The 23172-nt window shown below is 43.5% G+C and overlaps 1 protein-coding gene across 2 annotated transcripts in view; it reads right to left on the reverse strand.

The window, feature by feature from the left end:
* LOC138064660 (pikachurin-like) overlaps window positions 1-5898 on the reverse strand; it is an 81712-nt gene extending 75814 nt beyond the window's left edge. The window contains exon 1 of one of the 2 annotated variants that reach the window (XM_068928272.1): window positions 5725-5898. In XM_068928272.1, coding sequence (XP_068784373.1) covers window positions 5725-5824 — 100 coding nt within the window. In that variant the 5' untranslated portion in view covers window positions 5825-5898. The remainder of the gene's footprint in view (window positions 1-5724) is intronic. The other variant, XM_068928270.1, reaches the window with a different exon arrangement.
* Window positions 5899-23172: the final 17274 nt, after the last annotated feature.

Here is a 23172-nt window from a genome sequence, read left to right on the forward strand (position 1 = left end):
CTTGAAGCAGCCCTGCTAGTGTTAGTTGCTTTTTTTCTTTTTTTTTTTTAGTAAGCCCACAGAAAAGGGATACAAGCAGAACCAGACATAAGGTTGTGCCCTAAAATAAGTTCAATCTGAGGAATGGGAAACTCCCAAGTACACTCTCAGCTAACTGATGAGTTTGTGGGGCACTGAAGAGACCTCATCCACTGAAATTTTTTTCAGACAAAAGTGTATTCTCCTGCTCTTCGGGGTGCCTTTTGGGTGACTGACATTCAGAATCGCTGCCATTAAGTTTAACTTCAAGAATCTGCACATTGGATACTTTCACTCCTAATGAAATACACACACCAGAACGTGCCCTGGCTAGTCCAGCGTCACTTTATTTTCTAGAGAATAAAAGGGGTTTTTTTGTTTGTTTTTTTCCTGCAAGGCACATGGAAGATATGGAGACATTCTTCTACGTAGCATTACCAGGGGAACGCCTAGCTAGCAACCTTGACTAAAAGTGGGGTACACCTTTGCTGAGTACTATATACAAGTCCTCTTACGATCTAAGGTGGCACGCTTGGAAAAGGATAAAAGTGCAAAACCACTCTAACCTCATTTTAAAGATGTAAAGCCTGGCCTGGGAAGGACTGGCAAACTCTCAAAGAGCAAGTCTGTGACAGCCTCAGGAAATAAAGATTTCCGAAGTCTCACTCCAGTGCCTTGACTCCAAAATGACCCCTCTTCTCCAAAGCGTCTTTGGGAATTCCAACCTCTGCTACTGATATAACTTTGCCAATATTTAAAATTTGGTTGGCTAATCTTACTGGAGTGGTGGAAATCCTGTTGCCAGTTCACATTTGGAAATGCCCTTTAAGTTCTTGCAACAATATAAAATCTTACACATACAAAATAGACGTTTTTTATACACAGCTTTGGAGGGGGCATTGGCAAACTGGTGTCCATGAAAAGCATTTACTGAAAGCTTTCCTTTTACAGAGGAAGATGGTGATTTCAGGATGCAAAGGGTAGGAGGAAACATTTTGATGCAAACAAGACAAAATAAAACCAGAAAACATACTTCGAAATGAGGGATTAACAGCGATATACTAAGTAACATGCTAAAGTAAAATAATCCAATGAATTAATAGACGTAATGGTATCTTCTGCCCTAGAGGGAACGGGGACAATGTTCGTAGCTCCCAGAGAAATACATCCCCACACAAGGTGGTGATCAGACTGATGAATGTTGGCAGTAACAGTACCAGAATAGGGGCCCAAGAGTTACAACTGCAAGTCCAGTCAAAACAAAAACATCACACAGTGCTGTGACACAAGTGACACCCAAATGTGATAAACAACAATAAACACATACACCATTAGTGCTTGTTTGATTTCACTGCTGTGCAAGACATAGACCACTGTACTCCACTAGTACACGCTTTGGCTATGTCTGAAGCAATAAAATAATGAGACCAATCTTCCCCTAAATAAATAATTCACATCTTTTTTATTAGTTTTAGCTCGGGGATATGCACCTTCGGTGCCAGTTCTGCAGCCCTTGCATTACGAATCATTCAGCCTTGGACTCATTTCTTTTCTCACACACATTTCAAATTCAGCAGAAGATCAACCCTTACCCTTGCGTGCTTTACCTGGAGAATTTACTGTGACAATGAATTACAACTCATTTTAATGTTGTTCCCTGAAATTCATAATGTTTAAAGAACTAAAATAAACTCCTCCTCTCCCGAAGACAGCAACATTTTCCATGTCTGTAGACAAGATTTTCAAGGTAGCTTGACCTATTTTGATATCTAAAGAGGGCTAGATTTCCCAAAGTGTTCCATATCCAGCAGCTCTTATTATAGCCAGATTTTCTAAAGAATTCAGCTATCCCAGTGCCAAGTTCTTTGGAAAAAAAAAGTCATTTACTGTAGCGCTGACCTGGGAGCGGGGTTCTTTTGAAAATCTGGCCCCGATATCGAGTGCTACACTCTCATAAAAGTCTGTCTCAAACTTTAATGGGCCTAATTCTTCTAGCATTAACATTTACAAAGTCAGTGACTTCTACCACTGTGGACATCTGGGAAACTGATTCACGCTAAGAAATTCAATTCAATTCTTTATTTATATTAATTGGCAATCATAAAAAAAAAAATCTCAAAGCATCAGATACGAATATCTTATTTTCTCTGTGCAGAGCAACTTGAGAGGTTTAATATTTCTAGGCCTTTGGACTTCTGCTTTATTCTCTGTTACCAAAAAAAAGTAACAATGCAAAATAGTGCAGAAAGTTCGTGCCATGAACATTCATGGAGAATCAGGTTAGTGGTCAGCTCTTTCCTCTGTAATTCTCTAAAATTATAGAACCATTAAAATTCAATATAATTATACCTGTATTAGCAGTAGTATTACATAGAGAAGGCTAGGTTTAGGCTTTCTAGCAATCAGTTGACTGAAACGTGAAACACAAGTGGCAAAAATCTGTGGTTTTGCAGAAGGCAAAAGCAAGAAAACAGTTTGAAAGAAGAAGCACGAGTGCCCAGTTCTTCTGGGAGTAAAAGATTTAGCGAATCCCAGGCTAATCTGTTCCCAACTATGGTATTCACCACACGGTGTCTAAAGATTTGTTTCAAGCCCTTCCCAAAGTGTCTGTCGTCCCATATCCTTGTCTCCAGTGAATGTATCATGTAACTGTAAATAAATGTTCAAATGAGTTTAGCAGTCATCAGGATGTTTTGAATTTGAGCGCGACAGCTTTTGTTCCTGAAGTTTAATTTAGCAAGGTGTATTTGTGGCGATTTTACTATCTATTTTAACTTCACAAATAGATTTCTCACTCCACTGCTCTCTTGGGATTACAAAATTGATCTTTGTAAGCTGAGCCCTGAATGAAGAAGCTTGGAAAAATGGAGGTGCATTTGACTACCTTTTTTTCTTTTGACCCACAGGACCTCCCAGTCAGCTCCCATTATTAAAGATAAACTGGTTTTACCCCTTTTCTCTCAATGTGATCTTATGCTTGCACCTCAGATACAGTTCTTGTACAAATCCCACCTTCTATTGCTATTAAAATGGCAAAGTGAAAAAAAACCCACACTTTTCTCTATCTTATCTCTTCTCCACCCGCTGCTTTTTGATGAGTGAGCAAACGGGAGTTGCCTTTCATTCTTAACTGACCAGCGCAGGCTAAACTGCAGGACCAAGGCAGAGATGTGTGCTGCCTAGAACTATACCTGATCTCAGTGTTTTGAAAATGACATTTCACAGTATGGACTCAGCCACAGGATTCTTGGAAACCCACAATTCCAATAGCCTTTGGCAGCATGTAGGTGGGAACTAAATTACACACTGCTGCACACAAACTCTCTGGGGGATTTCCTTCTCCAAATCTAGCTACAAGTGGATTTTCAAATGTCTGCACAGATTTGTTAAAATTGCTCCCATATAAAACGGACTCCTTCTCATACAACAAAAGAACAAGAAAATGAATGACTGAATTAGTCAGTAAACCTGAAACAAAGTTAGAAAAAAATTAACGTAAAATGTACAGCGAACAAAAGTATACACTATGTTAGCGTATTAATTTGTCTTTTCCACAGTACTACAAACAATTTGTTTCCAAGGTAAACTATTCTAATTTAACACATAGGAATACACAGTTCTGCTGTGATTAGGGTAAACAAGTAGACCAATATGTTAGAGGAATCTTTAAAAATATTTACACATTCCTGCCCCCAAAGTTGCTTAGCTAATATTTTAATGCAAGCTACTAATCATCTCATTCACAACTACTGTCTATTTAATTTCCTCATGTACTTAATGGTAGCTATTATAATAACCAAGGATCATGGGACTAGATCCCTAAGAGGCAAGGTCAGACCAGTAAAATTAGCCATCTGTCCAGTAAGGGCTTTAAGCTCAGGTTGTACTTAAGTATTAAGTTTCCAACTGTAAGGACATTTTTTTTCCCCACAAAAGCAAGAAAATGTACAATATTGACTATAAAAAACAGCGACATAAATGTTTTAACAATGCTGCATACATGCAAAAAGGGTCTGATCCTACAAACATTTTGTCCACTGAGGAAAAATGTATTAAACTTGTTAAGTTTTCAGTTCATCTGATTCACCCTGATCCATGGAAAGTCAGTGATAAAAATCAGTGCTGGCCTTAACGATTTCAAGATATGGCTGAGGGTTTGGGACAGTTTCAGTCATCAGTATTTTCTGATCACAGTTTTAAAAGTATGCAAAATGTCAAACCTCATCATATACTGGGTCCCATCTCACTGCTTCATACCATGCAGACTGCAAGGGCTGTGAACGCTGCTCAGAGTCCAGGCCTTTACCTTTTGACCACTAAGGACCATATACAGCCTTGATCAACACGTAACAATCCTATTGACACCAGTGGGAATTCTGCTGTGGATCAGAGGTAACATTTGGCCAGAGGAAACGCAGAGGAACAAAATCCTGAAGTACCCCATGTCATGCTTTGTATAGAGTAACTACATAATTTTGTCATGAAATTGCCACCTCACCAAACCATTTTCTTTCACAGATGCCCTACTCTGCCTTACAGAATTCACTACCATACAAATAAATGTCAGAGCCGAAGTACAGCCCTGCAGTCTTTAGCCAGGAAACCGCTGACTGACGGAGAAGTTCACCTGACTCTTAACTCTGCTCAGGCAACACCACAAATTAGGGGCTACCGTCCACTCCTGGGAAAAATGATAAAAGTTTTGACAATAACTTCAGCAACAGCAGGAGTTGGGTCTTGATTTGGCATTTGAATGACTCGGCCAGAATTCGAAGGAAAACGCCAGAGAAAATGGACCTTATACTGATCCAGCAACTTGACTGTTTTCAACAGCATATTCCCTAAGTATAGTCTCTAAACAAAAACAAACGTAAATAAAAACAACAACAACAACAAACCAAAATAAAGCTGGCCTTTTTAGGGGGAAGGAGGGGATGCTGCGTACGTACGCAGACCGGATCCAAACTCAGGAAGGAAACAGCATTGAAAACATAAGCCATTTACTCGAAAACAAAGTTAATCAATCATATGTTTAAGACCGTAAATAACGTATTGTCCACCGCCGGGGCAATACGCCACTTGCCCATCGCTGCCACCACTGGAATCTACCAAAAGTAGCCAGGCTTGCTTTACAAATAAGAAGCGCGGGTGATGTTTCAGGCGGCTGCGAGGAGCTGCCGGGCGGCCTGGCGCAGGCCGGGGGACCGGCTGCCAGGGGAGCGCAGCGCCGACGGCTCCGCGCAGCGCGGGGCAGGGCGCGCTCGGGCGGCGCAGCGCGCACCCCGGCGCCCGCCCGTCCGTCCCCACCGCGCGCACCGGCCACGGCAGCAAGGCGGGCGAATAAGAAGTGAAGGGGCGCCGGGAGACACCGCCGGCCGGCTGCGCCCCCGCGCTGACAGCTCCGCCGTCGGCCCGCGAGGCGTCAGTCGGCGAGGGCAGCTCAACCCCTCCGGCCCGCACTCGGGGCGAGGGCGGCGCGCCAGCGGTGCGTTCCCGCTGCCCCAGCAGCCCGCGCACCCGCACATCAGCACTTGCCGCTGCGCGTAAGGAGCGCCGGCGGCGGCCGTCGGGCCGCGCGCGGGGAGCTCGCCCCGCGGGACGCCCGTGGGCAGGAGCCCGCCGGCCGCCGCTCGCCCCGGCTCCTGCTCCTGCTCCGTGACCTCCGCAGGGGCGGGACGCGCGGCAGAAGCGGGGTTTGCGCCCTACCTTGCCGGCGGGGGAGGCTCTTCCGCGGGGCGGCCGCGCAGCCGATGCACGCAGCCAGCAGCAGCAGGGCGAGGCGGCGGCAGCGGCCCGGCACCTCCATGGGCGCCGGCTTCCGCCCGCCGCCCACCGGCGTTGGGGGCGACGTGGGGGCCGCAGGGGAGCGGGCGGGGGGCCCGGCCCGGCCCGGCCCGGCGCTGCGGGGGGGGGCGAGGGGCGCCGCCGCCGCGCGTCGCCTGTGCGCGGCAGCCGGGCGGGGAGCGGGGGCTGGAGCCGGCGCGCAGCGGCCGCGCTTTTACGCGCGCACGGACGGCGAAGGGGGGAGGAGGCTGGCTCCGGCCCTTTGATGGGATTAGAGACGCCGTGGGGCGGGCGGCGGCCGCCGCGGCGGGGGGCGCGGCGCCTCCCCCCGCCGGCCCCGGGGCCGCCCCACCGCCGCCGCCGCCCTCGGGGAGCCGCCTCGGGGGCTGCCCGCGGCCGGCCCCGCTGCCGCGGCCTCTCCTGCCAGCCGCCCTCCCGGGCCCTGCCTGCCCTGGGGGCGGGGGGGGGGGACACTTGGGACCTTCCCTGGGCTCGGGGTGCTCTTGGCCCCTGCGTCATCCCCGCCTCCACCCCGGGGACCCCTCGCAGCCTGGCCCAGTGCCCCACGCTCCCGCCGCGCCCCCGACGAGCCCTGTCCTCTCCCCTGCTGCTGCCCGCCCTGAGCCATCCTCAGCCCCTCTGCTGTCCCTCGGGACTCCCGATTTGGCGGCCTCCTGTTCCCAGAGGAAATAGGGTTAATGGCTTTTTCCTTGGTTTTTTTTTTTTTTTCCCCTTGGTGTCCCTGAGGCTGGGACTGAATCCTGGCTGGCTGAAGTGGTAGCCAAGTCCTGGAGTAAAGCTAGGAAGAGGATTCAGTGTGGAAGTTGTTGCTGAGTTAAGAAGATAAAATTAAGTTTAATCCCCCCAGATGGAGGCTGAGACCTATCCAGCCACTCAGACTAATATAGAAACCCCTGTGGAGATTAGAGGGGATGGGAAGGGGAGGGGATGGGAAGGGGAGGGGGGGGGGAGGAAGGCAAGGGGAAGTAACGGAGTTCACAGATCCTGGGAAAAAAGGAAGGCGACACTAAGAACGATCCCAAAGCATCCCTTCAAGCAATATAGCATTTGTGGGACAAAAGCCCAAATCCTTTGAGCCCAGTGTCCTTTTTTTGAAATGTAACAGACAGAAGAAGGTGCAAGAAACTTTGCATTAGGCAGATGTGGGATTATCTGCCCTCTACTTTAGGTCTCATCCTAATCTCTGCTAGTTAGAGATCAGTTTAATCCCTGAAACACCAGGGTTGTTATGCCTTGAGGGTTTGTGTGGGCTTTGTTTTGGAAATGAGCTTCATTTGTTTTTGTCGTTGTTCACTTTGATAACTTGGAGTGTTTTTGATGTCCATATAAATGATGTATGTTCCTACAGTCCCTTTTTGAATTTTATTAAATTCTTAACACTGATACTGTGTTCAATGAGTCCCATGGTCTAATTTTGTGATGTGTGGGGAAAAAGAGCTCACAAGAAAAGCTGTCTTGGCCCACAGTGGAAACAATGCTGAGATGGGAACATAAGGAGAGCTGTACCCCTTTGGGGTAGAAGTGAAGACAAGGACATGGTGATGAAGCTCTTTCGGACGAAAGATCAGAGGAAGGGAGTTGGAGCCCATAACCTGTAAGAACACTTTAAGAACCTTGGGAAGAAGTTAGAGGGGGGAAATCAAAGTCCTCACAGGGGATGGTAGGGAGACTAGCACTTGAGTCCCTCAGGGGCAAGGCACGAAAGTTGGACCTGGTCCCTTTGGAGAAGGCAGAGTGTGAGCTTCTGAGAGATCCCTGCAGAGAAAGCATGCTCAGGACTCCAGGAATTATAGGTGAGGAGTAATTCTGTAACTGCACGTCTGATGTCTAGCTTTCTCTCTCAGACCCTTATCAGCCTGCCTCTTCAGAGACTGAGGAGTTGCAGTAGCTGCAGAAGAAGTGAAGGGCCTATGGCAGGAAATCCAGGCTGGGTCAGAAATTTTAGTGCATTGTTTAATTACAGTTCACAAGACAGAGAATAAACTCAGTAATCCACATTTGCCCGCAAGTCACATGGGATTGTTGACTAGCTGGCAGAAGACAGCAAAGAGATCATGGCAAGGGGTGGAGAAAAGCTAAGTCTATCCTCTATATATTGTCCAAGTGATTGTTTATTATTTGTACAGTGTGCTGTCTTCAAGTTCCTAAATACTTCTATTTTCCTTCTTCCTTGATATCCTTCTTTCTTTCTTTAACTCCTCTTTCTCTAGTGTCTTCTTTCCTCTGACTTTCTTTTCTGGCAGCACTCATACTGGACAGTAATGTAGTTTGTCCTCTATCTCACATACACCTATTTACCAAAAGTAATCTGTGATTAAGGGCTGGCCATATTAAGGCCAAATTACGTGGATCACAAAAGTTCATACTCTTGAGTTTCAGGCTGCTGTCAGATTCAGGTAGATTTTGTAATTCTAATGACAACTTTGGAAGATTATCTCTTCAGTCATCCAACCTGGAAGCTAGGAAGGAGTGGGATCTTCAATTTTGGGTTCATGGAGTGGTGCTCTTCTTGCAAATCCTCCCAGCAAAGGTAATCTGCCACAAGTCTATTGAATTGCCTCTAAAAAACCGCAAGATTCCCAGTGGCTTCTCACTGTTAAGGTTTTTACACTGTGCTCAGCAGCATAGTCCCTGGCTGTCTTCCAGTAATGTACTGATTAACATGAATAACACTTGGCACGTATTTGTTATTGCAACCGCTCTCCTGAGGAAGCAGCATTTCTAGTGCAGTATCTAGTTTTAAGATTAAAAGATAAAAATATATGTTGCTGTTCATTGATCTTAGAGAACACGAGTCAAGTGTACCACATACTTGTGATGGTCCTGAGATTTTGGGGGAATTCATTTTCCAGTCTCATATAAGCTTCCGAGATAGAGCATCCTCTTAGAGACAAAAAAAAACCCTTTATTATGGAGGATTCCACTGTGGAGGAGGAGCATGGTTGTCAGTAATGACACACCGTGGTTGCATACTCAACAAATTGGTTTTCTTTGTCCTCACCCGTGACTTCTGTTTCGTTTGGATTTGGCTTTGTCAATGGCCTGTGAATCGATCCAGCCTCTGAGCCATCTCTATGACAGTAACATGATCTTTGGGCTGTGGAGAACATGTAGATCTGCAAATTACTCCCCATGTGTCGCATGACATGTTCTTCTATACAACCACTGTTCACCCAGTGGTTGTATAGAAGAGTTGATAAGAACTGAGACACAATCTTGTGGAAGTCTGTAAGTGGGTGAGTCTAGTGGCAGAGAGCAGTTTTCCCTCATTATCTGTTAGATGTACTCCACCAGGGAAGACTCTGACTAAGCTAGCGTATTAATTGGGATACATCCTGCCTGTGTTCAGGCCAAATATTCCATTTTTTCTCCCGTAATGTAGTTATGGGAGGGAATTAGGGTCCAATTCACGTAGTTTCTCACCATAAGAAGTAATGAGCTATAAAACAGAGCACAGAGTCTTTCCTCCATATGTCTTCTCTAAGAGAGCAATGCACGGTCCCTCTCTGTGCAGAAAGGAATAGGAACGCAAGGAACGATTGAGAAGGCAGAAGAAACGCTCTCGCATACTTCTACATACCCATATCCCCTCTAAAAGCTCTACATTCAGAACGGTTGACTCACTTCAGGTTGGCAACTGTGTTTCAGTGGTATGCCACCTGTGGTCTGCAAGTACTAAAATCAAGAATCCACCCCTTTGCTTTGATGAAGCAACAGATAAAAATAGTATGAACGTAAGGCACCAAACGTTCAGACATGGCCATAGCTTCCCTTTCAGTTTTTGAAGATCCAGTGTAACATGACTTTGCTTTTTCTGTAAGCTTTAACAGTCTGGACATAAAGTCTCATGATGCAACAAAGTGGTTTTAGCAGATATGTAGATCATTCATATTAAAAAAAAGGATTCCTACAATTACCTTTAACAGCAGTTTTTACAATAAATCATGGAGGAGGCAGTTTGCTGTGAAAGGATCTAAAGCAGGATGTTTACTCAAAAACTATCTGGTAAAAGTGAGGAAGTCTTTGTCTGTGGGCAGTTAAGTGAGCAAACTGTTATTTAGAGAATTTAGAAGTCTGGCCTGGTTTAGCAGGCTTTTCCATTGTGATTCATGGGGGAAAAAGGCATGTCTGCCTTTGGGATTGTCTACACTTGAAAGATATTTGGGATAAAAGGAGTGTGTGAATTTATAGCATTTTCCAGAATAACTCCATATGTGGGAAGATTTTGTCCAGAAAAAGATTAAAATGAAATAAGTGAAGAAGTCTTTTGAGCTAGAAATATAAACAAAAAGGGAGACCTCTATGATGAAGTGGAGATTTTACACCTTTCTAGTTGTTTTTATGGTGACTGCATATGGCTCGATTAAGAAAGTTAAGAATAATGTATCTATACATATACATAACTGCAAAGTATTGATTTTTATTTCTCCAACTAAAGCCTCAAAAAATATGTTGCTATCCCTCTTTTTCCCTTAATAATTTGCAGCTTTTAAAAAGATTAATTCTGAATATGTAGCATTATATCTATTCAACCATAATCCACTATAGATTTTTGACAGATTTTTTTTCATAGATTTCTCTAAAAAGAAGTGCCTAAGCCCCTCAGAGACTCTAGCAAACATTCAGCCTGCACACAGAGTCTCCTGGACTTTACGAGTTATACGGAGATCCTTCAAGCTGCAAAGGTTACCCTAACACAATGCACTCCCTAACGTGGTGGATACATTTTCTGCTCATAGGTGAACTAGACATTTATCTCATAGTGCTTTCTCCTCTTCCTTCCAGACTGGAACATATCTATCCTTCTTATTTTTCCATCTGTCCTAACTACACAGTTTAAGACATTTGGATTGGAACCTATCAAATGAAATTTGGTAAGGGTACCACAATCCAAATAGGATTTTTTAATGGCATTTGCATAGAGATTCTTGTTTAAATTTTACCTCTTGCTCTTTTAACCTCAGGATGGGCAGATTCATAAGCACAAGGAGCCACTTTATGTGAAATAAGGCTAGGAAGAGTAGCTCCTCACACTTACGGTCAGTGAAAGAGTCGCTGGGCTATTCTTTCCATCTGAGCTATTTGTGGATTTATAGGCTCCAGTTTTTGTAACTTTGTTTTCCTTCTTCTTATCTCATATGGCTAGGTCTTGGTAAGGTGGAGAATGTGTTATTTTGGCTCAGAGTTTTTTATGTTGTCCCCATTCAGCTCATAAAGAAACAACAGAAGCACAGAGGCCCAAATCCTAAGAATCTGTCACCTAAGAATCTAAGTATATGGTTAAGCATCTCTCTTGCCTCTGACCATCACATGTGAGATAGGTCAATACTTGCCAGTAATATTCCTGGTGATTTAATGGAGTAGGTTCTTCTCTTCTTGTTAGCAAGTCAGTTCTTGCCAGACCTCGGACCGTATGATCGATGTAATGAAAGGCTATAGAAGGAAGAAATGAGCCCTTTTACAAACCTAAGTGTTGCTTTAGACGCTCACAAAACTTGCTTGGACCAAATATTACGTATTCAGTATCTGCAAGTCTGGGAGGAGCTGGAGAAATTATATATTGCCCAATGTAGGCTTCTCTTCTTTTTTTTTTCAGTGTCTGATGATGATATTTAAAAAAAAATTATCCACAATGCTTTGGGGATTTCAGAGCATCATCCTCATATTTGTTTTCCTGATTCAGTCTTTCTGCTGCTCTCAATACAATCTGACTTCAAAGAGTTACTTTCATTGTTCTTCTATTTAATGTAAGATGTATGCTCTTTCCATCCTCTCATCTGTCAGTTGCACAGACTGGTATATAGCTCCTGCTTATGATATAATCTCCTGGAGGTATTTCCTCTGGTTTCCTGATCAGGATTTCAGATTGAGGAAAGAGACTGATCGCAGAGAACCCATCCAGCTTTTACGTTGAACCCCCATATGTCTTTGGACTTAGATAGCTTACAGTTAATAAGGGGAAAAGAGGATGAATTCTGTAGAAACAAGGGATGAAAAGCATCAGAATTCACTGCTATTTTAAATTTTCTGTTAATTTACATTCCTCTGGAAGGAGTACCCATACACTAAAGGCAAGTGCTCTATTGTCTGCTTCCATTCTACATGCAGAAGGAATGTGATTCTCATTAATCTCTGCTGGGGAAAAGTGAAAACCGAAGGGGAGAATACTGCTCCCACTTTATCGGTTACCCCTTATGTTGATGACGTTCCTGTGGGGGCTGGGAGCGACTGAAACACAAGTGACAGGGAACAGAATAAATGTATGCAACTTCATTTCCTTTACTTGTTTGTGGAACTACTCCCTAATACGTGTTCACTGTGCCTCAGGGAATTACCCTGTTTTCCACTCCATGTTCTGGAACTTGCCACTGGCTTTGCAGAAGGAATGACACTCCTGGGAAGGCTATTGAAGGAGAAGCAGTGGATCCCAAGATCTGCTACTTTGTTCAGTCAGTCCTTCCTGCTCCTTCCATAGGGAAATGTAAGTCTGGAGGAAATGGAGGAAGCTTAAAGAAGCTGGAAGTTCTTTCTAAATCAGAGGATTAAGGAGAAAACTGCGGAAAAAGTACCGCATACCTTGTGGGAGTGCAGTCGTGATCTTGCAGTCTCAGTTTTTGATCAGAAGAGCAGCCTGAATGCAACACACTGTCACATACCAGCTTCCTCTGGGACTCGATATTGAAACACCCAGCCGTAGAGATCGTGCGGTCTCCCCTTTTACAGATAAATGTAAATGACAAGAGCTCTCCAACTAATTTCATGCACTGATTCACCTCGGATGTTCCTTCTCTGTCTCTTCCTGAAGGTCACTGATAACTATACTTGCCACAGATTAATTCACTGTCTCAGAAATGCAAAGAGTTAATTCCAGCTGTCTTTGAGCTTGATAAGTCTCTAAGAACTTTTTGAAAAATCATAAAACTTTAAAAGGATCTTTAAAGGTAGTTTTTCATGTTTGCCCCCACAGAGTAATAATATTTTTTTTTAAATAGCAGGTAGCAAGATCCAATCAATAGACCATTAAGATGCTGACAGCACCAAGATAGAATTACATGGCAAAGAAATTGTGAAACCTTTAACTTTTTCAGCCAAGAAAACCCAAGAATGTTGCATTTTTTATTTTGTAAGCCTGTCTTGAAATAATCTTATCCTTTTAGTTTCATCAGAAAAGACCCCTGCTTACATAAATATGAAACTAGTACGTTAGTGAAACACAGTTTATCATAAAACCACAGTTCCTATTCTTTGGGCCCAAAGGTGTTTTACACAATGCAGCCACCTTCCTTTGCTCCACCTGCATAGGGCAATATCAAGGTTCTGACAAATTCTTGAGGGAAAAGTTCATTTGTAGTTATTAAACATGCTTGTTTGGAGGCAACTGCTGGCACATGAACTGCCTAGACTGTTAATACATGGGAGCTGGGAGAGCTTGTTCTGTTTATTGTTTGGGAAACTCTTTGTTTTCCAAATAGCACAAGACTAAATAAACCTTTGAGTAGTCACAGAGCAGCAGATTTTATGAACTAGGGAAAGAAACTGTCCAGTTTTACTTTATTCACAGTGAATATGCCGTGGATTCATGTTTCAGGTCTCAACTGTTGTTTTGGCAGGTGGCAAAACACTACAAGGAAAATGGTGTTGGCCTAGTGCAGTTTCAGAATATCAGGGTATCAATTCTGTTAAATTTAATCAGAAGTTGAAAGGGGACTAATGGTTTGTCACCAGACAGCTGTACACACGCATAGCATGCGATATCCAGGCTAGCGTATTTAAAGCTACCTGAAGTTATCTATTCACTATGTTGTGCTCCAGGCTGTTAATGCGTCTCAGGTTTCTTTGACTTGATCTTTGAAGTACAAGGCCAGATGTTTTCCAGCACAATTGTCTAATACCAAGGATCAGTTTTGACGTGTGCATTTCAATCAATGTTCTCGTCATGTTGTGGGGTGGATGGGGTGTAGGACAGCAGGCTAGTGCACCCCTTGGCATCCTGATCTCATTTCCCACAAAATTTAACACCCCAATTTCAAAGTTGGTCATCTTGCCCTTAAACTCCCTGCTACCCACTGCTGAAAAACCTGGCATCCCAGGTAAAGTCCCTGTGAGTGAGCGGATTTGTTCTCAGTTTTGCTCATGTATGCTCTGTCAGAGAAAGTGGATGGAAAGTTGCATTCAGCTTGTAGCTTGAATGTGCGTTCCTTTCTTCTCTGAATTAGTATTTGTTATTATTGATCCAATATAAGTAAGATACGTTGTTTGTGACTCGAAGCACATCATAGTCTGCAGATCTTAATGCATTACTGGGCTTGATCCAAAGCTGATGAAGTCAATGGAAAGACTCCTAGTGACTTCAGGGGGCTCTGCATTTGTCAAGGGGATGTTGAGGTCTTCTAGGCATGATTTTTAGTGCCTCTCTGCCTGGGGCTATATGAAGCTTCAACCACTCTTCTCTGATTGCAGCAGAACTCAAGGCAGACAGGGAAGCTACTTTAGTCAGGAAGCTGCCCTTCCCATATTCCCATCTGAGCACGTATGTAGGACTTGCTATTCAGCTGTCAAACAATACAAAGGTCTCTGGACTCACCACTCTGAACACAGCAACTAGCAAAACTGTGTATAACCTTAGTGAGTCCAGAAATCTGACATGGATACTGGACAAATCAAAAAGAACAACCTGTCAAATTTACTTTCCAATAAAACTTTCCAAAAAAAACAAATCATGCTATGGCTTACCAAGATGAGAGAGAGAGAGAGAGAGAAGAAGCTATTGACCTCAAGCCCTTTGAGACTGGTCTTTTTAGTTCTTCAGGTGCATATGCAATATATATTAGTAGGATCTCCTATACAGTCTTAACATCTGCATAGATGATGCAACAAGGTTGGTAAAGTTAAGGTTGACCTAAATCAGCTATAATACTGAAAAATAAAGGATTAAATGGAAAAATAAAGGATTAAAGTTCCTTTGTAAATTCCATATTATAAGAATTGAGAACTTTGTATTTTTGAGAGACTTCCTCACAATCTGATACATCTTTTTAAAATTATTTTGTTTGGCAATGCTCTGTGACTTTATGATATCATTGGTATTGCTGTATTTTTGTCCAGATTTTCCTTTCAGAAATACAACTGTGTGTGCACTATATAGTCTCCGCTCTGCATATATAAAGAGCATGTCTACTGGATGTGATGTGGATACTTAATCAGCCTCGTCAGACATGCTGCTGCATTAGGGCTGCTACTCAGAAATCCTAGAAAATGTCCAAAAGTCCTTAAATTCTACCCAGACAAAATGTCCAGACAGAAAAAGAAAAACTAGACAAATGGTAGCCCTAACTATATCTGATAACAGCCAACTTCACGTTTATGTTCTTGTAAGTGATTAGTTCCATCAAAAATTAGATAAATGACCTTCTTTGGAGAAGGAAGCAAATACTGACCTTTACACAGTTTGAAAAATGAAAACACACCAGCATATACCCAGAGTAATCTATCCATGTCTACCTATATCAGTGGAGCTATTCTGGATTTAAACTACCATTTTTCAGTTCAGAATCAGATTCTAGACAGAGCAGTGGTAAAGGGCATATAAATAACTATAGATTAAGTGGAATAAACTGGGTTATTTTTCAGTATTCTACTTACTAAGTCATAGTATTATACTGCATTTTTATTTTTTGCAAAAGGACCCTCCACATAAAAGAGTCAATCTCATACCACTGGGTACAGCAAATCCAAGGATCCTACTAAGAAGAGATACTGAGTCATTTTTTGCTATATAACTCTCAACTCATGGCTTCATCTGGACCCGTGATAGCAAAGAACTCTAGCGACGTCTTTGTTTTACAGCCACCCTCCCTGACGTCACCATCACTGCTGCTGAACAGACAGATGGCCAATAAGGATATAAACGTATGTCTTCTTTACATCGACCATATTATCCTTCACAATATATTAGTCCAGATCCTCTGTGGGTTTAAGTCAGGACAGGTCCCTGGAGACTGCACCAGCTTCAGAAAAACACGCCCTCCTGCAGTGACTGAGGGTCAGGCCCCAGCACATTAGCCTGCAGCAGCATGGGGTGTAGAGACAGCCTATTCATGACAGAAGATTCCAGTGTTGGTGTTGTTTGTGTTTTCCAAATCCTTCCTCAAAATCCTCAAGGTTTCTTTTCTCACCTGATCCAGATGAAAGACACTGACGATCAATGTATTTCTATTAGTTAAAAGTTTTCTAACGTTATATTTGATGTTACAAGCTATTTTGACTTTTGACTTCACACAGATAATATATATTTGTGCTTGTTCTCCATCACGCCATCTTCAGAAAAAAAAAATTAAAAAAAAAAGAAGTACAGAACAAACTTAAGCCTATAAAAACTTGTCAGTTCCTCACAGGCTTCCAGATGCACTTTGTTAACAGAGATAATAGATAGAGGCTTGCATCCGTTGTATCACATCTGTGAGACATCATGCTGCTTCTTGGATGAAGCCAATTTAAAATTTATTGAACCCTGTTTTGCTGGTGGCATATTCAGGTCCTCTCTTCCCCCCCCAAGCACACTGCTCTGTAGCTTTCTGAGAATCATTTTTCTTTGATTTATTTCTATTCCTGTACCAATCCCAGAGGTAAACCATGTTATTTTCTATTGAGGGAGACACTTGGATCTGTCTAATAATGTCCTCTCTACACACAATAAAATTCTAGTTATTCCAGACTTACACTTTTAACCTCTCTGCCCAATAAGCAGCTTCACTCTTCCATAGACTGTCAGTTACTCAGGAGCAGGATTAACCACATATACTGGGTGTTGCACATGTGGCACATAATTAAGAGCCTAACATGACTTCATCTTCATTTAGAGCAGTATTACATCAATATTTACTACCAAAAACCAATACTGTAACCTTTCCACTCACTAATAAACTGATTCTGACTTGATACAGATTTTACTTCTTAAATAAATAGTATTTTCTCTGTCCAGCATAACCAAAAATACAGAGCAGGAAGGGAGTGTCTCTACAGTGCCCTGCCTCCTGTGATCTCCCCAGGATGCTTGGGCTTTGCACCATCCTTAACTTCAGGCTGTGTTTCATAGCCCCATACAGCACCACTCACTGAAAGAGAGTCCTGAATCCACATGAGAAAATCCACAGTTTGCATGCAGACACACCTACATGACAGTAAACTCTTCTGCAATTGGTTCCTACACTTTGAAGCAGTTGTGATAGCATGGCCATCTGAACCCAGCTGGCAGGACTGTGGCCTTCGAGTGCGATAGAACTGATGTCTCTGTGGCTGGGACAATCCTTCCAGACACGCTCAGCAGCTGGTTATAATCACATTCTGCAACCGCTTTTCTTGCTATTTGTAAACGCATTGTTTATGAGCTCTAGAAAAACAAAAAGCAAATTTTAGTGGGCAAAAAAAAAAATTGTCTCGTTCTCATCTTATGAACAAGAATGATTTGAAACAAAAAATGGGACTCTGAGAAATGCCGTCATGCACTGGGGGCATGGGTTCTCTTCCTCTTTAAACACTTATTAGTACATAGCCATGTTACAAGCTTTTAAACTCCCTGCCCCATGTCCTGTGTGTGCAAGATAGTTTACATGTCATGCAGAGTACTTAGAAACGAAACTGTAAACAGACCTTTTCAATTAGCTACAGCAGGAGCCTCAAAAGTCAGCATGCTAAAGTATGGGTCTGTGAAAGCTGAAGGCGACTGTTTTGGTTTATTTATTTGTTGGTGTGACATGCAGGCTGAGGATTAAATCATCACTGCCCCAACTTAGCTGGTGAAGGAAGTAAAGAGACTTTCATCCTCCCAGTATCATGAGAAGGAAAGTGGTGGCTTCCTCTTATAAGCAAATGGGCAGAGGTAGAGTGCAGAAAAAGGCGTTCCTCCTGTTCCTGTGTAAGCCAGGCACTGCAGATGACTGATGGCTCAGAAAGAAAAAGAATTTTTTTTGCACAGAGAAGTGATACTTGCTCCCGGAACAAGGTTGGGGTCGGGACCTATAGTTTACACTTTGGTCTCTACCTGCCACTACCTCTTGTCCAATTCAGCTTAGATGGGAGATTCACAGTCCAGACCCAGAATGTGCTCTCTTCTCCTAGATTTGATGGGTCAGATAGGCTTTCCCATGGAAAAAACGTGAAGAGGATCAGAAGGCTGGAAAACTCTGAGGAAATACACCCAGAAAATGACTAGGACAGAAAGGAAAGATGCAGAAAAGGGTAGCTGCAGACAGTTGGGACTTTTGGCTGTTTAAGAGCAGTCCTCATGAACAAAGGGATGGAAGTCATCTCCTCGCCCCTATCTCCACAAGTGAACTAAAGGGAAAGGTTAAAGGTTCCCTCCTCCTTTGCGGTCTGGTACCATCCGGTAGCTATTGCCAGTGCTGTCCACCTTCTTGAGCCCTGCCCTGGAGCATTGCCCCTAACTCTGAGATACAAACTATGCACTGTGGTGGCTGCTGCTCTTCTTCCTCCCACATAGCTGGACAGAGACTGGACAGGTTTAGAGGGGATGCCTCAGTAAAGCCAGTAACGGCAGTAGCATTTCTCTCTTTTTTCCCAGAAAAGGGAGAACCATAACTTAGTCAGGGACTCCTGCCAATTTTGCCCTGCTTGCAGGGTACTGGCTCTATGAGATGCCCCTTTACTTCGCCTGAATGAAGATCTCCATTTCAGGCCTTGGAAGTCTCTGTAGCCCAGTAACTACTGTTTGGTAAAAACCGACGTATTTCTAGTTGGTGGAGATGTGAAATGTATACATTCTAGTGACTGAATGACATGATCTTCAATGTAAATAGCTAATCCATTAAATAGCAAGAGCCAGCACTTCAAAGCAAGATAAATATGTGCAATTGTCAAATTGGTGCATGCAAATATGGTTAATTAACTATTTGCACAGTCAATGCATAATCAAAGTAATGGCACACCAAGAGGAATCACTAGAAGGAAGGAAGAAAAAAGAACTATTGAGGGTTGCACACAAGAAAATAGTGCTAACTTTCACGACATAACAATATAGTTACTTTTATGTGGCATTTACCATCCTAAGAAAATGCTTGTCAGAGAGAGTTAGAAGGGAGAGTTCAGTACAGCCTTGCGTATAAACAGACAGGGAAACTACAGAGATGAAAGATAAGAAAAGAAAGTAACAGCAGAAAAAGGAGGAGTAGAAATCTGCCTCGTTTGCAGAGCAAAGATGAAACTACATGGATGCAGTCCTGAAAAGCGTCTAGCATAACCGCAAACAGGAAGGCTATGAAGGCACGTTAGAAAAGAGGAAGCATCTTGATAGATAGAGGAAGAGAGCTCCAGATGGAGCAGAACCAATGAAAGCGCAAACTCCAGAGGGAAAAGAAGAGAGCCAAGACTGTAAGAGAGAAAGGTATATAAGGTCAGAGGACACAGCACAAGACTAGGGAGAGTGCTGACAACATGAAGGCTCATTCTGAACTAGATTTAGAGAAAGATAGGCAGTCAAAGAAGACAGTGAAGCAACCAGCTCAGAGCTACAGTTTTCTTCAAAAGCTGTGGGCTCTGAATCCCTCAATATTTAAAGCAAAGGTTTGGGGTGACCCTACAGCCTGAATAGCAAAGTGATTTAAGTTACAGAATTAAGACATATTTCAGCAAAGAAAAGGAATACATGTAGTGGAGTGAATTAATATCCCATGAGAGGTTTTGTTTGAAGTCAAATTTTTCTGCTTGCTGAAGAGAGCCCGTATGTTCAGCGGTACCCAGCATTGAAGAGAGATGAGTCAGGATGGGAAGAGAGAGCTGCGTGTTCAGAGGAGGGCTATTAACCACCGAAAAGAGGACAGTTTTGGTGCAGTGAAAGGCTGAATACCAGTATATCCTGTAATACTCAGGTAAAGAGGCAACAGACTTCTGTGGGAGCCTTTTCCAACATTTCCCATGCCTCAATCTAATGACAGCACTCTCCGTGCAGCATTTTGGGAGCTGCTGGGTTCCTATCCCCTTTTCCCTCAGTAAGAAGCTCCAGAAAGCTGTACTGCTCCAGGAACAAAATCAGAGACGAACGTGTTCAAGGGCCAGAGTCCTAACTCTGCTGCTGCCTGGTCTGGAGAGGGAGGAAGGGATTGTACTTTTTTTAAATGAAGTACACCTTCTGAGTTTGTCAACTCACACAGTTTTTCTCGTGAGTATTCCAGAGCTCCAGTTCTTGGAGTTATGTGGCCATGTGAAGAATTAAGGATTTATTTTTAAAACACATTTGTTGTCGTTTAAGTTGGGGGGGGGGGGAGGGAAGTGTTATGTGTAAGCCCAACAGCAAAAGACAATTGAAACGCAGCAGAGTGATCCTCTGAGGAATTTTTACCTGATTTTCAGGCTAATATTATTATTTCTGAACATTTGCAGTGGACAACAGCTATGCACAGGGACAATATTTTTGGTCAGAGACTGGGATGGGAGGAGTTGCTCCCCAGATTCACCACCTTACACTCATTTACGAAAGTAAATAACATCTTCCTTCCTTCCTTCCTTCCTTCCTTCCTCCCTCTCCCCTTCTTCCTCCACTAGTCCGTCTGCCTCCCCAGTCACTTTTTGAGGAGAGCGATTGAGGAGCATTAAGAGAAACCCTTCCAGTTCTCTCTTTACCCCCTTCATAGCCCAGCAAGAGCTGTGGCAGTTTAACCTGATGTTACAAAAATACATGTTATGGTGATGGTTTACATCAGAACCAGAAAAAAAAAATTTAAAGGAATTAGACTAGAATGCTAAAAATATCAGAGGGGCTAAAGGGCCATCATGCCAACTGGGAAAAAAGCACCTATAAAAGCAAAAGCAATGTTTAGTTGTTACATTTTTTTTTCCCCAGGACATACCACTATATTTATTAGAAAACACTCACTGGTTGTCTGTTTTGTAAGTCACATAAGTAGTGCCATCTGGAGGGGACTATAAATGGCTGATCTCAACACTTGAACTATTTTAGAGTCAACCGAATCCTCAAGTTCTTCATCTTTGTTCAAGTAAAACCCCCAGCAAGTCATTGATGTGAATACTGTCTGTAAGGCCAGAGTCAGGTTACTTGTCCTAGTTATTTTACAGCTGGTTTTCTCTGAATGCAAGTGAAATAAAAAATCTTTATGGACGGATAATTCCAAAATTTAATGTATAATTTTAGATTTAAAAATTGTCCTAAAATTATTTCTTTTGCCCACTGATTCCCTGAAAAACTCTCTGATAGACGTGTGCCAGCATTACCTCAGCATTTATGTGTGTCCCTGATGAAGGTGAAAGACTTTCTCATTCTAAATTACTTACTGAAGAAGCAAGTACTACAGAGCATCTGTAAATGTGTACAGCCCCATCTTGCTATAGCAAGATCTAGTTTTTGTTCCAGCAGTATTTGAAATGCCTTTTCAGCATAGTAACAGCGAGAAGTTCCTCATGAGACGAACAAAATGAAAACCCTTCAAACACAACTTCCACACACAAACTGATACTCCTGAGGCTACCCTACTTTTTCAGTCTGAGAATTGGGGTGTACCACAGTAGGACTCCCCCCTGCGCCTCTGAGGCCTGAGGAGGAAGTGTGGGTTTGTACAAGCATTGGGACCTGCTGGATAGCTTCTCCCTTATCCAGTACAACTTACAAGCAAGTCAGGAGGCCTTTTGGTTTCACAAGGAGGTATCTGTCCCATCAGACCATCACTGGAAAAGAATTATCAAGGAAGAACGAGGACGTCAAAGTGCTGCAGTGAATTCATGTGGCAGAGACCTGAAGGCTGGCGCGCTCTGCCCGGCAGCAATACAATGGGCTGTGGCTGCGCTCTGCTTTTGCTTACAAGGCAAAGTGCTGATAAATAAACCTTGTCCCATTCCCTGAGATTAAAAGCGAAAAGCTAACTCAGAGTATGTGCAGCAATTCTCAATTCCATTTGTTTTTCTATGTCTTCCAGGAGAACAGTCTTATTTTCTACTTGAACTTGTTGGTTCAACATCAACCTGCTACTAATGAAAAAAGGATCAGACCTGGGACTTCATGTTGTGACAGATCAAAGCTTGCTAGCCAACACCTGAAGGGAAGAGCTACACCATGCCAGGGGAAGTCTGGGTTCTCCAACATGCCAGAGAGTCAGCACTGGCTTTTTAGCTGTAGCATAGCATAACATGTGCGGACACACTGTACTTTCCTAGGTTTAGGAACCAGGGAGCTAAAATACAGGATGGGGAAAGGATTTAGAGGTCTAAGCCTAAAAGGGCAACAGTGAGGGAGGAACATAATCTAGGAACTGTGGAAAAGATGGAAGCCATAGACAGCTCAACAGCAAACTCTGAATTCCAGGCAGGGTTCAAAACAACCAGCCCAAACCACATATTACAGAGTGAGCTGGCCAGGGCCCCAGCCAGCACATGGCTCCTCTTTGAATCCCTCCTCCAAGGGCCAACATCCCAGTGAGCACATGGTTCCAGTGTGGACTGCCCTTTTCAAGGGAGAAAAACACACTGTGTCCTTCCTGTGCACCGCGGTTCCCACGCACCGCACGGGGGCTGCCTGGCCGTGGGTAGGGAAGCGAGCCGGAGTTCCCAAAGGGCTGCAGGGACAAGCCCAAAAGCATGGGCCTGGGGTGGGGGTGGGGGGCAAGGAAGGAGCAAGAGCACACATTGCTTGTGTCATGGGCTATGCCGCTGCAGGTCCCAGTGCAGTGTGTTGTGGACACCAGATGGGCTGGAAAGCCAAGTTTCACAGCTACCTGTGTCTCTCTGCTAAGGGAGAGATGGGACACAAGGCAGGGTCATTTGGGAAGAGCTGAGTTAGCTCATTATTTATTTTATTTTCTTAAAACAGGGAGCGCTTAAGCACCCCTTACTCCAAAGGTAATCTCAGTATCTTACTTTCACCACAAAGGCTGGGACAATCAGTTCAAACATGGCACAGCTCTGGCTGCCATCTATTACCAACCTAGTTTTGCTGCTCTTGCTCATCTCAGGTGTGTCCTTAGGGTCCAGCTGAAACAAGTGGCTCCTCCAGATGAAAACTAGCATCCCAGGCTAGGTTCCTGATCTTTCCTTATGGAACTGGAGTGGGGTGAGACTGATCTACCATATCAGATGTTAGAGCTGAGCTCATAAGCTCAGCAAGCTTAGTGTTAACTCTGGATCCAGCACAAGAGGCTGAGCGTGTCCAGAGCATGAATTCTTTTGACCTCAAGAAAACTTGTGGAAAATCAGACTTAGCACTGAGAACGGATGGACTTGAAGGGAGAGCTGAAACATATTAGACATTAGTGCTTTAAGAAAAATGAATAATGCAGCTAGTACTGCAGCAGCTTGGAACATGCTATAGAGAAACAGAAGCACATAACA

Source organism: Struthio camelus, chromosome Z (genome assembly GCF_040807025.1).
Source record: "Struthio camelus isolate bStrCam1 chromosome Z, bStrCam1.hap1, whole genome shotgun sequence".
NCBI classification, from domain to species: Eukaryota; Metazoa; Chordata; class Aves; order Struthioniformes; family Struthionidae; genus Struthio; species Struthio camelus.